At 39.4% G+C, this 16,099-nt stretch overlaps 1 protein-coding gene across 4 annotated transcripts in view; it reads left to right on the top strand.

Moving 5' to 3' along the window:
* The window catches only part of RPTOR (regulatory associated protein of MTOR complex 1), a 422,313-nt gene that overhangs the window by 266,622 nt on the left and 139,592 nt on the right, over window positions 1-16,099 (top strand). For all 4 annotated transcript variants that reach the window (XM_060764302.2, XM_060764303.2, XM_060764304.2 and 1 more), the window contains exons 12-13: window positions 6,353-6,436; window positions 7,331-7,441. In XM_060764302.2, coding sequence (XP_060620285.1) covers window positions 6,353-6,436; window positions 7,331-7,441 — 195 coding nt within the window. The remainder of the gene's footprint in view (window positions 1-6,352; window positions 6,437-7,330; window positions 7,442-16,099) is intronic.

Raw genomic sequence — 16,099 nt, forward strand, 5'->3', positions numbered from 1 at the left:
TATCTGTATTTCCATATCATCATCATCATCTTTATTTATACCCCGCTACCATCTCCCCCAGCGGGGACTCAGGGCGGCTTACATGAGGCCAACCTGAAAAACAGATTACAGCAAAATAAAACTAAAAACACTAAGCAACAAACGACATCATAATTACATAAAAACATATGAATACATTAAACAATATAAAATTACAATAAACACAATGACAATCGGCGGGCCACATGTGCAGGATAAAATGTTAAAAACTCAGGGTGAGATAAAGGAGGAACAGGTTATTTGCAAAGGAGAGCTCATAGAAACGGGGTTGTAGAATCAAACTTTCCCAAGAAGCGGGGGGGGGGGGGGGACGGGACGGGACGTGTACTCCAGTGACAGAAACATTGAGGGGAGCAATAGTGTGAGGTTCTGTAACTACTCACCAAAGGCGACAGAGGTGCCAGGTTTTAAGGTTCTTTTTAAAGGTTTCTATGGTAGGGGCTTTCCTAATCTCTCCGGGTAATGAGTTCGGGGGGGGGGGGTCACAGAGGAGAAGGCTCTCTCCCTTGTGCTCAAAAGACGAGCCTGTGAAACTGGCAGAGGCGAGAGGAGGGCCTCTCCCGAAGATCGAAGAGCCTGAGCTGGTTCATGGAGGGAGATACAGTCACGAAGGTAGGCAAGTCCCAAAGCATTTAGGGCTTTATAACCTGCACCTTGAATTGAGCCCAGAAAATAAACAGCAGACAGTCGAGCTCCTTAAACAGGGGGGGGGGGGGCTGTCGTCTGCTCCCTGCAACTTGCCCCAGTTATTAATCTGGCTGCCGAACATTGGACAAGTTGTCGTTTCTGGCCCGTCTTCAAGGGTAGCCCCATGTAGAGTGCATTGCAGTAGTCCAGTTTAGAGGTAACTAAAAGCCATGGACCACCATGGTCAAGTCAGACTTCACGAGTTAAGGTCGCAGTTGGCGCACAAGTTTGTGCATCAAGTGTCAGCGCTGAATCCAGGAGGACCCCCAAAATCCGGACCTGTGATTTCAGGGGGAGTGTAATCCCATCCAGCACAGGTTTCCACCCAATACCCCGGTCAGACGGGCGACTGACCTGGAGGACCTCTGTCTTGGCAGGATTGATCTTCAGCTTCATCCTCATCCAGATCGTCACAGTGGCCAGGCACTGGTCCAGTATTCGAGGGGCTTCCTTGGAATCTGGTGGAAATGAGTAGTGGAGTTGGGTGTCATCTGCATAGAGATGGCACCGTACTCCAAAACTCCAGATGACCTCTCCCAGCGGTTTCATGTAGTTGTTAAATAGCATAAATAGCATCATATAATATCCCCAAAATCCAAAATTGTCCAAATTGTTGACTGAAATATTGACTCCAGTACATTCGGATGGTTCAGTGAATAGAAATTATGTATAAAATTAGATGTATATGACATATACATGATTTTTTTGTTTAGATTAGTGTATCTCAATATGCACATAAATACAAATACAGATATTCCTAAATAAATAAATAAATAAATAAATAAGAAATCACAGAATTTTGGCTTGCAGATTTTATCATTTCACTTATATTGGTGAACTATTAAAGTAAGGCAAGATTAATGTTTTCAGGAGAAATGAAATATTTATTTGTTATTATTTATTTACTATATTTATATCTTGCTCTTCTCAATCCCGAAGGGGACACAAGGTGGCTTACAGGAGAGGCAAAATTCAGTGTGCCTTAAACAATTCAACAATTACATAACATTTAGTTAAAAATCTAAAGAAGGTTAAAAGCAATTAAAACATAAACAATACCACTTCTATAATATCACATTATCCACAATCAAGATTGGGCCATTCCAGTGATCGGTTACACATAAATCCAAGTAATCTATTGCACTGTATTGGTTGCCAAAGGCTTGGCCACAAAGCCATGTTTTCACCTTTTTTTTCTGAAAGTCAGGAGGAAGGGGGCTGATCTTGGTTTCCATACAAAAGATAATTTTAATTATTTTGAAATATACATTTCTTAGGAGATTTGTTATATATAAATTTACATGTATTTATGCTTGTGGATATATGTTTATGCATCACTTATTAGGTTAAAATCTTTATTCATTAAAGTACTCAGTCTTTAATTGGTTTAAGAAGTCTGATTGCCTCTTCTTTTAAATACACACTCATTTGCACAATAGTTACTGTAGAGAACAGGTAAAAAGATCAAATGGCTTGAGCAGCTACCTAGTAAAGAGAGGCTTGTGGATTCAGAACTCTTTTAATTTAATAAAAGAATTGTGTTTAATACCAAATGGGAGGTATTATAGAGGCGTTGTTGAAGACAAGTGCTAAGTTTAATGAATTTTAAATCTAATCCCATAATCTGATTTAAGTGTTCTGTTCTTTTATTTCACTGGTATCCGCCAGTCCCTCTTGATGTTTTTAATGTTTCCACTCATTCCCAGCTTCCCCTTACTCAAGTCTTCATAACCAATGGGATCCTCCACCTCCCCACCTCCTGTACTGTTTGTGCAGGAGGTGGGGACTCAGGGCGGATCACAATGCACATATACATGGCAGACAGGCAGTGCCATAGATACACAACATATATAGACAGACACACAGAGGCTATTTAACTTTCCAGCTTCATGAGGGTATGCTTTGAATTCCAGCCACTGGAGGAGCTGTCACTTCACCATCCACTTGTGACACCGATTGCGTACTTCCTCATTTTTTTGCATGCTGTTGGAGAGTTTTTTTATGGTGTCTTAAATTAGCCTCCCTGCATAAATGGTACCTGTATTTCCTACTTGACAGATGCAACTGTCTTTCGGGCTGCAAAGGTTGACAACAAGCTAGCCAAATGGCCGGGAGCTTACTCCGACCCGGGCTGGTTTCGAACTCATGATCTTTCGGTCAGTAGTGATTTTGATGCAGCTGACTCCCAACACGTTGCACCACAACCTGGTCCTTAGATAATATCTCAATACAGTTTTGAAATGTGATCATAATATGTCATTTTACTTTTCAAAACTGTTTTATTTTAATTTAAAACGGGACTTTGGAGACAAAATGAGTCTCAGTACAAATACAAAATGAGATAAAATTTTGGAGTGCAAATACCAGTAGGTAGTAAAGCAGGCCAAAGAACATTACAATGTTAAAAAGAGAGGATGGCAACCACTAAGTTATGATCTAGGCTGGAAATATTACCAGTTTATAACTACAGATTGAATACTGTTATTCAGAATCTTAATTCTGTGAAGACAGTGAAATCAGAGATGGGACACCGACTTGTGCCCATCTAAAATTAAGTCTACAGAGCTATTCGTTCATTAGCACAGTTAGACATGGCCTTAATCAGTTTCTATTAGATTTGTATTACGCTAATTCCACCAACACCCCTTTAATTCTAAGTTGCTACCATTCATGAAAGCAAAGCCGTATTGTTCCTTCCAAATCCCTTTGAATAGTTTCCTGCTGTTCATTATATCATAGACTAGAAATTTAATTTTCACCTGAGTATCTCTTCCTCACTCTCCCTCGTCTTCAACCACCCATCCTCCCACCCATACTGCTTTAGCACAGTCTAAACAAGAGACTATTCATGCACAATGTCTGTACACTGTAATAAAGAAATGTAATATTAGAGATTAATCCCTTCTAATCCGTAGTGACCTCTTCTTTAGTTTGATCACAGTGATGCACTAGCATCTTGAGAAGAGATTAACATTAAAATTAAAAGAATCCAGAAAAAATGCAATGTATTTTCTGTCCTCAAAATGTGCTGATCATCATGGCCTAATTATATAAGACTGTAGTTTCAGTGCATCGCAATAGGAGATGAAATGTGAGTTGTAGTGTTCATTCACTGTGACGTGCTCCTGATATTTCCTCTGAAATGTCAAGTGGGCACCTGCACTGCCAGTTCAAGGGAGAAGGGTGAGTGGAGAAATTTGGTTTAAAGAGTGGGGGGTTGCAATATTGGCTGCTGCTTCACTTCATCACGCTAGAGGAAAAATCCACTTAAAATCAGGTTTCTGCCTCCTGCAGAATTCTGGGGTTTGTAGTTTACTGAGGCTGTTAAAGGTTCCTCCCTAAACTACAAACCCCAGAATTCTGCAGGAGACAGAAACCTGATTTTAAGTGGATTTTTTCTCTAGTGTGACGAGGCAGCTATAGATGTACATTTTGAAATTGCAACTTCAAACTTCACAATCAGACACTCATTTGCTTTCTATGTCACAGCAACAAACATGCCAGCAAATATTATTTGAAAGTTGGGACATCTTTCCTTGAGGCTTTATTATAATTTCATTTCTACAATACATATATATTTTCTGGATACCCTTCTGTTCCCCCCCCCCCCCACCTATCTGATTTGTGTGTTTGAGAAAGATATGTTGGATCTTCATATGATCCAACAGTGTTTCCACCCCTGAGAAGTCAAAAGCTTCTGAACAGCTTAAACCACATCAAAATCTGGTTTTCAGTTCCATAGCATGTGCTGTTCAGAGAGAAAAAACATTGGAGAGACTAAATGTGGAGCTTGTTTCCAAAAGGTACCAAATCCCCCAAAATTGAAAAATGAGGTATAGGTGGTAACACGTTGTTGGCTGGGAGTAGAATATTATGTATAGATAAAAGTCTCCAAAATGTACCAAATCAAAAGTATCATATCCAGTTGGCATTCCATAACAAAACATACTTAATCTACTCATTTGTATAGGTGGCTTGAGAGAGAAGGGGGTAGATGTCCTTCAGAAATTATTTTTTATTTGTGGCATTTCTTCAGTACATATCTGAAACCATATTGTGATGCTAAGACAATTGAATACATCTGGCTGTTTTGTGATGCTGTGGGTTTATGTTTTGTATGCAGTCATGCTGGCCACATGACCTTGGAGGTGTCTACGGACAACACTGGCTCTTCGGCTTAGAAATGGAGATGAGCACCACACCCCAGAGTCAGACATGACTGGACTTAATGTCAGGGGACTACCTTTACCTTTACCTTACTATGCTTTTTAAATTGAGTGTTTTTCCTGTCCATGGCTACTCCTATATGCCTACAGACAAGTCATTTGGCACTGTTGAGAAAAAGCTTAGAAAAAATTAAAACTATTATTTCATCTGAAAAATATGATGAAGTATTTAAGAGTGTTGGGAAAGTTCACATTCTAGGATGAGATTTTAAATGGGTGAATTGCAAAGAAATAGCAGGAAAGGGTTCAGAATTAGTGAAGCAAAAAGACTGACAATTCAGGCAAAATCGGGTTTGGTTGGGTTTCATGCTGCTTATACCGTGTTTCCCCTAAAATGAGACATATTGATATTGCTTTAATTGTTTTGATTTGCTTTGAGTTGTGTATTTGTTATGCTATGTTTTGAGGCCTTGGCCTTTGTAAGCCGCATCGAGTCCTTCGGGAGATGCTAGCGGGGTACAAATAAAGATAATAATAATAATAATAATAATAATAATATCCATAAAATAAGCTGTAGCACGTTTTCTAAGAATTTGCACAATATAAGTCATATCCCGAAAATAAGACATGGCTAGTGATAGGGCCCGGAGAAGATGTTGAGGCATTGGAAGCCTGCACCCGGGGGGCGGGGGGCAGTAGCGTGGGATGGGGCATGGAGCACCCCGAGGGAAGGGCTCCAGGGCGATGTGGCATTGATTCCCCAAAACAAGCGCAGCATGGCATCAGGAGGTGGTGGCAGTGAGAGGGCAGGGCTCTCCTTCTCCTTCCCCCATTCCCCCTCCCAATAAATAACATAATAAATAATAAAACATTATTCATCAAATAAATGAGCTACAAATATTTTAAATGATAGATTCATGCAAAACTACCAAATCTGAATTTATTTCTTGAAAAAATCCATAATAAAGGGCAAGATACCTTTATGGAATATGTAAAGATGATATTTGGCACAGAAAGAACATGTGGGCAAAGAATGCCTGAGGTCACTTCTATTGCCTATCCTCAGCATGTCCAGTAAAATTTGTTCAGATGGATTTTGTATGTTTTGGAAACAGTTCCACAAATATACATATGCATACATGTTCATTTTCCATATATATGTTCATCTTTCCCTATGGCTTCATTATATCTTCATATCTGCAATATGTGAATATTGTCTAGAAACTCCTCAGTGAGCTGAAGTTACTTAATTGTTGGTCATAAAAGGTATATATGTATTGTGCGAAGTATGTATTGCAATTGTTCCCTCATAACATACCTTGCTCACCATATAGATTATGAACTGTTACCTTGATTCTGATACTGAAAAGTTGATGTTTGAACATAACTTCTTCTCTCTTACCTTGTTAAATGTGCACCAAAATTTCAAGGTAATCTGGTTTTCTTGTTGTTTTCTGCAGGTGCTGTTGAGTCAAGTCCATCGGCTGCGAGCTCTTGATTTACTGGGTCGATTTTTGGATCTGGGTCCTTGGGCTGTTAGCTTGGTGGGTACATATTACAGAAATCTTTTTTGGGAAGAGACAGTATACTGCTTCCTATATAGTCAGCATGTATAAATAATGAACTGTCAGCAATCAGATGACGGTGAGGTCAACATAAATCGGGTTGCCAGAGTCCAGCAGGCTGTGGAAGGTGATGAGATACCTTTTTATATGTAGTTCACATTAGCCGAAGAAAGCAATGCTCCTCTTTGTTCAGCCTCTCCAATTCCATCTGAGGCTGGGCACAGCGATAAGAGAAGGGGAGATGTGTATGTGCAGAAACATTCTTGTGGGCATGCTGGACTTATGAGCAAGCTGTTTCAGCAAAATAATAAAAAATTGGACAGATCTTCCCAGCTTTTGTAAACGTTAGCATTTGAGCTATGACTCCTTGGATCTAAAGAGAAAGAGAGCCTTGGATTAAAAAAAATCTTGAGGATTTTAAAATATGCAGGGCAGGGTGCACAAAAGCCATTGATCCAGGTAACTATTTGTAAAAAAATGAATGATTAGGATTAGAGGAGGAAAACACCATGTCTGTTATAAACAGGATCAATGTTAGTGAAAGATAAGTGACTAGATGGAAGAACAAATCAGAATTATATGGGTAACAATGTGTCACAAGTACATTGTGTACTGAGCAAAATTTTGTACTAAATTAAGCTTCGGTTTTGGCAAGCCATGTGGATTTGAAATTCTAGGTGACATCCAGGACTAAAATTGACCTGAGAGAAATATGCAGAGTTTATCACTTCAGGAGCATTGTTGTAATGAAGATTGCTTATCAAACATATTTTAGGGTATTAATGTTGTTGGGCGGATTAATGCTATCAACTTTCTATCTGCACATCCCAAGTTCATGTCCCATTTTTATTGGGTTTTTTTTCTTCTCTTCAGGCATTATCTGTTGGCATTTTTCCCTATGTGTTAAAGCTGCTTCAGAGTTCTGCTCGGGAGCTAAGACCTCTTTTGGTCTTCATCTGGGCCAAAATCCTTGCAGTGGACAGTGTAAGTAACCACTAAGTTTCGATTTCTAATGATGCAGATTACTGTAAAAGAATATTCCCACTAGTTGCAGCATCCAATGATTCATGATTGGAAATGAGATGAGAATGACTTACTCAAGAGGACTAAATTTGCAACCAATAAAAAAACTCTTAAACCCTGCTGATAAAATGCACCCTACCTTGTCCACGTGTTACACATTAGTTCTTTTCTATTGGTAGATTTAACCTAGTTTCAACAACTTCTGACAAAAAATAAGATGGCACATTAGAGATTTTGTGATGAAATGTGGGAAAGATTGAAAAATGGGATACTTTCCCACTTGTGGGACCATTTGCTCTTGTGTTGATGTGACATCTGCATTAATTGGAACATCAAGCATAATTATTCTTTGCAGAAAACCGCAAGTTCATTAACGTTTTTACTAATGAAGCATATCTGATTACCCTTCTCTGAGTTTTCTAATCCATCTGTTACTCTTGAAAGACTCAATTCTGGGCCCTTTATTCTGGTTAATGAATGTGACAGGCAAAGCCAGATCTGGCCACGGTGGTCCTTGCTTTAGTTACATCTCATATGGGTTACTGAAATGCACTCTACATGGCGCTGCCTTTGAAGATGGCTCAGAAGCTACAGACTGCAGCCAAGCTGCTGACAGGAGCAAGCTATAGGGAATGTACCACCCACCCCCACCCCCTACTCAAGCAGCTTCACTGGCTGCCTGTATGCTTCTGGGTCCAATTCAAAGTGCAGGTTGTCACCTACAAAACCCTGCACGGTTCGGGTCCAGCCTACTTATATGACTGCATCTCCCCCTATGAACTTGTTTGGGCTTTAAGATCTGCCAGGGAGGCCCTCCTCACGGCCCCACCTCCATCACAAGCATGGTTGGTGGGGACAACAGAGAGAGCCTTCTCTATAGTGGGCCCCCGGCTTTAAAACGCCCTCTCCAGAGAGATTAGGCAAGCACCCACACTCATGTCCTTTAAGAAGGAACTGAAAACTTGGCTGTTCAAACAGGCATTCAACAATGACTAAAATAAGAATTCTTAACCACTAAACAGACTACATGGCTCATATTGGTCAATGCAATGGTTTGGACTTTTAAAAGTTTGTTTAAATTGTTTTATATAATAATTGTTTGTGTGTTGATTATTTTGTGTTAATTTTGACTTGTTTTAATTCATTATGTCACCCAGTTGCTTTATGTCTCTATTATGTTTTTATGATTGGAAGCCGCTCCGAGTCCCTTGTTGGGAGATAGGGCAGGGTATAAAGTTTTTATAGTTATTAATTAATTAATTAATTAATTACATTATCACATAGTTTGGTCTATAGGGAACTCCAAGAAGAAGACACAGGGCTAAAACTACACATAGAATGAGATCATGGAATTGCTGTGATGGAATTGCTATCTTTATGTTTTTTCTTTCTTTTTTTCTTCTCCAACCTATCCACAACCCCATTCCTACCCCAATCCCATCACTATCTTGCAATAAAGATTATTTTTTAAAAAGAAAGAAACACTAAAGTGTTTTTGTAGGACCAGAATTAGTTCTTTCCCACTTGGCTCAGTCTAGGCTTGGTTGTTCTTTATAGGTTAACAGATGTTCATATGCTGTACATATAGCTGTGCTAGACAGTCTTTTTGTTTGTCTCTTATAACCTGTATCTAAAGGCTTATTGGGTTGCATTCTGCACCTGTTCTGCACAAGCTGACATTATTACCTTGTGAAAGTATTACTGTATAAAAAACCAATATTTCAGAAATGCCTGACAAATTTGAATGTAGTGTGGACTATTCCATTTTTGATAAATAATTTTAGGTCCAAGCAGCAGGAGGGAGTAATGACCAAATGCTGACATCTTTTTCTACGGATGTAGTTATGCTTAGTATTATTAAATATATTTTGGAAAACATTTTAAGAGGATTTCAACTAGGAAAGAAAATGAAAAGCTGCTCTGGGGTGATGAGGGAAGCTTATTTCTGATAATATGCTCATGTTTGGCTAGGGATTCAAACCTCCATGTATAATTCAGATTAGGAATATATTCATTGTGGCACGCAACACTGTGAAGGCCCACATGCCAATAATATTGTTGTCAGAGACTATAGGACAAATTCTTGCTTTTAGCAAAAATAAGTCCAGATCTATCCTTACAGCTTAGACTGGTGAAATGCATGCCTCAGAAGGCAAGAGTTATAAATCCTTTAGATCTGAGACTGTGCTTATACATTATATTTTGTGTGATCCTGCATTCAGTAGACTTTCTCACCTTGCCTGTCCCATTTCCCACATACTATTCTTCCCAATAGCTTAGCTTATATGTCTAAGCCAAGCAAATGTATATACTTTTTTCCTCCTTTATCATTTATAGGGGTATCTTTCTACATCCATATACATCCATGTACTGATTTTCCATTATCTCCCAAAATATAATAGCAGTCTTGGGGGAGTTGTCTACAACTAAGTCCTGAGCTTGAAAAGGATTTCCTGCCAGTTGAAGAGGAATCATGTCAGATCATTTCTTTCCTCATTCTCATGAGTTGCTGTTGAATACTGGTAAAATACAGTATAAAACTCTAGGTGTAACATGTGTGCTCCTTCTTCATGGTCCCTGTGAAACACACAACTGGGTATCTGCTCCTGCGCAGAGCATCTTCAAAACCTTCTGGAATCACTAGACAGAAACCTTTTGATGCTAACTCTGCCCAGTTTCCTTACGAGAACTGAGAATTGTGGCCAAAAACAATGGTCTCACTGCCCTGAGGTCATACTCTGCATTTCACACTCATTAGAGGCACCAGTCTCAATACCCTAGCACATGGGCCCTTTTTGAAGCAAAAGTTTCGCGTGGAGCCCCAAGAAATATGTATATATTATATTATATTATATTATATTATATTATATTATATTATATTATATTATATATAATGTGTATATATCAGAAATGGGCCGGGTCAGATCCAGGCCATGCAACTAGGGCCACAGCAGCTTCTACTGCCTTCTTCAAGGGTGTACCCATAGATAATATCTCTAAGGCTGCTACATGGTTAAAACAGTCGATCTTTATATTACACTACTGATTGGACTCTAGATCTCTAGCTTTCAACCATTTTGGATGTTCAGTTTTGCTCTCTTGTGTATCCTGACATAGTTGCAAAAATTATTAATGTATCTTAGGGTTTATGCCTAAAAGAATAACATTATTCTCTAAATTTATTCAATTCTCAGCTTTTATTGGTATTCTTGTATTGTTAGAAACAAAAAGAATAGAACAACACGGATGGATCACTAGGCAGAACCTATTTTGATTTCTGCAAGAGTTGCATTGTTGTAATAGCCCTCAGGTCATCACGATTTCATTAGGTTTTCATGTCTTTTGTAATATTCCTGTTTACATTGTGTGTCTCTTGCAGAGAAGATGACATAATCAGTGCTATTATATGGCAATTTACTTATGCATGCATGCAACTTAATGCTTTTAATCCCTATCAATGAGTACCTATCATTTTTTTTTTCTGATTTTCAGAATTGCTATTTTGCTTTAAATAAATGGATTATTATTACTATTCTGATGTCATGACTACCTCTACTTGGTCATGAATTCTTGCTAGTCACCTAGTTGTTTGATACACAGAGACCACAAAGAAGAATGGCAGGTTACTTACTGTAACTGTGTTTCTCTGGGTGATCATCTTTGAATTCACACAACCCTGCCCATCCTCCCCACTGTGCCATGCCAGGCTCCTTTATAGTCTCAGGAAAGTGGGTGGAGTTACCACCAAAAGGTTTCTGTCTAGTGATTTTGAAAGTTTCTGAAGAGGCTCTGCCCAGGAGCAGATACCTGTCATTTCCAGTATTAATCAGAAATACAATATAAGTAGATTTTCCTGGCTGTGTCTCATGTCTCAGAACTATGAAAGTACTGAAAAAAAGCATTCATGCCATAAGGTTCAAAGTGGACTGTACTTTGCCTACCTGTTTTAGGTCCCGATGTGTGCATTTGTTGCTTGACCATGGCATTCCAGAGTGAGTTTCTTTGTAAAATTTATGTCAGGAGTGATGATAGCAGAGGAATACCCTGTGAATGTAAGTCAAAGTATTATCTTTGGTTCTGTAGGCAATCATGAGGAGCTGTTCTTCATGATGTTGAATGAAGCACAGTTGTAGTGATTAATTGTTTAGCTGCAGGAAAGCATTTCTGTGCTGTAGAATTAAAAAGAGGAAGTACGGGAAGGGGTATAGTGGCTGACAGACTGAGCTAAAGTAAAGGTAAAGGTTTCCCTTAACATTTAGTCTAGTCATGTCCAACTCTAGCGGATAGTGCTCATCTCCATTTCTAAGCTGAAGAGTTGGTGTTATCTGTAGACACTTCCAAGACCATGTGGCCAGCATGACTGCATGGAATGCCATTATCTTCCTGTATGAGGGGTACCTATTGATCTACTCACATTTGCGTGTTTTCAAATTGCTAGGTTGGCAGAAGCTGGGGCTAACAGCGGGAGCTCATCCTGCTCCCCAGATTTGAACCACCAACATTTTGGTCAGCAAGTTCAGCATCTCAGTGGTTTAACTCATTGCGTCACCAGAGTGGCCTACAGTTTGGCCATTTCAGTGCCACATTGCAAATACAAAACATACAAAATATTAAATATAAATATAAATACAAAACAAATAATAAAACAGATAAAAATAAACACTTGGTTCCAAAGCCAAACACTTGGTTCCAAAGCCAGAACTTGACTTTTTTCCTGAATACCAGGAGGGAGGGGAGCAATCTAATATCATTGGGGAGGAAGTTCCATAGCCGAGGGGCCACCACTAAGAAGGCCCTGTATCTCATTCCCACCGGTTATGCTTACAAAGAGGGTGGGACGAAGGGCCTACCCAACTGATCTTAATGTTCTAGCTGGTTTATAGGGACAGATACGTTCGGACAGGTTCGGACTTTTCCAATGTGTACCGGTTATATTTAATTGCATACACTTGTTTAGGCACTAGGGAATGTCCTGGGAGTACTTAAGTTCTGGAAACACGAAATGACCTTCCATAACTCTGCTATTGCCAGAATATTCCCTGATGTCAGTATTACTAATCAGAACAGGGTCTTCCTGGTAATATCAGGTATAATAATCATAATCTTAACGAGAACTCTAGCTTAAACATTTTCTTGGATTTGATTAAGTCAGAGTTTAGATTATATTCAGATCTTGTTCCATTAGACCTTTGTTGATATTCTCTTCAGTGCATATACTATGGCGTAATTTTATTTTCAAGCATGCTGATCCATGGATCATAGTTTTTGAATACTTCATTGTTTACACAATGCTTCCATCTGTTTTAAGCAGGGAAGACTCTACTTGTCTCTATGAGCTCTTCCTTTATATATCATGAGCCAGAAAAAAAATCCCACACTTTCTGGCTTTGTTTGCAAGATGAACAAAGACATGAGTAATTAAAAGAAAAGAGGAGAGTGGCACGAATGTGTAATTGTATGCATAAATACGTGTTATATTGGTTTTGGAATAGTACTTCCCATTGAAAATAATGTATTTATTTGCCATTCAGTAAATGTTGGCAAATTTGATAAAAAAGGTTCATATTTTTGTGAACCTTTTTATGTCCCTGCAAACTTTTCAGTGTTTAAGGACATTTTGTTTAATCCAGTCAGTTCTTGCTGCACTATTGACAAATGATTTTTAAATTTGTGTTCATTTTACATTGTCCATCTGTGTACACATAAAGAGAGAAAGGTGGCACAAGGTTTCCAATTGAACAAAGTACACTGAAATATTTCAATGCTGTGGCAGTGTGTTGCCTAAGGCTGTGCTCTGGTTCCAAATCTATATAGGAAATAGGTCTGGTGATGTTGGGCTCCCTCATCACATAATGTTTAGCCAGAGCTTGACCAGAGAATGACCTTTGGTATTACAATGCACTAAATGACTTGGTCTTGTAGGAACTCTTTCTGTGCCGTTTTTTTGCAGGGAATATTAATGAGCTATGAAAAAATTGAGAGGCACTTTTCTTAATCTTATTTTGGGATGAAAATGTGATGAGCTATCAAAAGTCATTGTAAAGGTGAGGTTAGGACGAGTGATCCATATGCATGAACATCCGTTACAGATTTGATGGAGAATACCTTTTAACATTCCCAACATTGTTTGCTTCTCCCATTCTCTTGATTGGCCTGTAGGGCATCCAGATCTTTCCCTTAACCAGACTTTAAATGAATTTCAGAATGCTTGTTTTTGCCTGTGGTCAGATGAGAAAGGAGAAGTTTGCAGACATTACACACATAATCAGAACATTAAATGTGTTTGGAATGTCAGCTTTCCTCTTTGGATTTTAGGGTATCCTTTTAAAGAGGACCTAAATACCCTAGAGTCATCCGATATTGTCTTCTCTTAGAAAGCTAAATAAAGTCAGCCTGGTTAGTACTTGGATGGGAGACTGGCAACAAATACTGACCACTGTATGCTATATTTCAAAGAAAGGCATTGGTTAGCCACTTCTGAGTAGTCCTTGTCTAAGAAAACCATCTGATATTCATGTGGTTGCCATAAATCTGCAGATAAATTGAAGGCATGCACATACTCTACGCTTTGTGTGGCCATAGTCATTAGGTTCCCCTAAGGATTGTCACAGCTTGGACATGAAGGCACGCAATAAAGTCCAATACAAACAAGGTCCTTAGTCCACTAGAGGGCACCAGAACTGATACATGAATTGTAACATGTACTGCAGTATACTCAGGAAAGAAGATTGTAATGGGCCACCCCCGCCCCACATCAGGAAGCATATAGGTTAAGTAGTGCTGATTTAGGCTCCATGTTAACAAGCATGCCAGTGAAATGCTTATAACAGAGTGAGAAAGAACTACATCAGTAAGAGAAAGATTGCTTAAAATGCATTCAAACAATTTGCATTTAAATAGAAGTGTTCTGATTTTTTCAAAGAAATTGCTGTTTTAAATGTGGTCTCAAGTACCATGTAAATATTGTTTAAGAAGATTGTGTTGGGAACAGTGAGGTCTTGTGCCTGACAAAAATGTTCCAGACATGTTTTAAAAAAGAGATGGAGAATGATACATTTGTCGTGTTCTGTTATAAATACTACGGGGTTTTTTTTACATAAATCTGAGTACTCATCACCAAACTTATTCATCATAGGCAATCCCTCATGGCTGAGTATATTGTCTTCCAAGGGTAGAGTCTTGTTTGTGGGTCCATAAATGACTATAGAGAACTATTCTATATTATCTTTCGCAATGAGGACATACGTTTCCAGATGAAAGACAGTCCCAACAAGGGTTTCCTTGGCAGTCCTTCCTCTTGGCACATTCTCCCTTTCGACCTCTATTTGTGCCTCTTCAAAATTCACAGCACTGTTGATATCAACTGACCTCCAGTTGGAAGGCTTAAGGGCCAGGGCTTCCTGGATCTTGGTGTTTATTCTGAACAATGTAACCTGAACAATGTAATATTCCCTTGCATCTTTGTCTTTTTAACCTCCTCCTTTTGGCAATCTGAGCCCTCTTCTCTTCATTCTTTATTCCTGATTAAAAATGCATTACTGTACCCATCCACCTATCCTTTGGTATGTAGCACAAAGTAGAATGCACTGTTACAAGTAGAGTTCAAAGTAAAGTTTGTTTTCATAGAATCATAGAATCAAAGAGTTGGAAGAGACCTCATGGGCCATCCAGTCCAACCCCCTGCCAGGAAGCAGGAATATTGCATTCAAATCACCCCTGACAAATGGCCATCCAGCCTCTGCTTAAAAGCTTCCAAAGAAGGAGCCTCCACCACACTCCGGGGCAGAGAGTTCCACTGCTGAACAGCTCTCACAGTCAGGAAGTTCTTCCTAATGTTCAGATGGAATCTCCTCTCTTGTAGTTTGAAGCCATTGTTCCGCGTCCTAGTCTCCAAGGAAACAGAAAACAAGCTTGCTCCCTCCTCCCTGTGGCTCCCTCTCACATATTTATACATGGCTCCTCTCAGCCTTCTCTTCTTCAGGCTAAACATGCCCAGTTCCCTAAGCCGCTCCTCATAGGGCTTGTTCTCCAGACCCTTGATCATTTTAGTCGCCCTCCTCTGGACACATTCCAGCTTGTCAATATCTCTCTTGAATTGGGGTGCCCAGAATTGGACACAATATTCCAGATGTGGTCTAACCAAAGCAGAATAGAGGGGTAGCATTACTTCCTTTGATCTAGACACTATGCTCCTATTGATGCAGGACAAAATCCCATTGGCTTTTTTTGCCGCCACATCACATTGTTGGCTCATGTTTAACTTGTTGTCCACGAGGACTCCAAGATCTTTTTCACACGTACTGCTCTCGAGCCAGGCATCCCCCATTCTGTATCTTTGCATTTCATTTTTTCTGCCAAAGTGGAGTATCTTGCATTTGTCACTGTTGAACTTCATTTTGTTAGTTTTGGCCCATCTCTCTAATCTGTCAAGATCGTTTTGAATTCTGCTCCTGTCCTCTGGACTATTGGCTATCCCTCCCAATTTGGTGTCGTCTGCAAACTTGATGATCATGCCTTCTAGCCCTTCATCTAAGTCATTAATAAAGATGTTGAACAGGACCGGGCCCAGGACAGAACCCTGCGGCACTCCACTTGTCACTTCTTTCCAAGATGAAGAGG

This window comes from Anolis sagrei, chromosome 2, assembly GCF_037176765.1.
Source record: "Anolis sagrei isolate rAnoSag1 chromosome 2, rAnoSag1.mat, whole genome shotgun sequence".
Lineage (NCBI taxonomy): Eukaryota > Metazoa > Chordata > Lepidosauria > Squamata > Dactyloidae > Anolis > Anolis sagrei.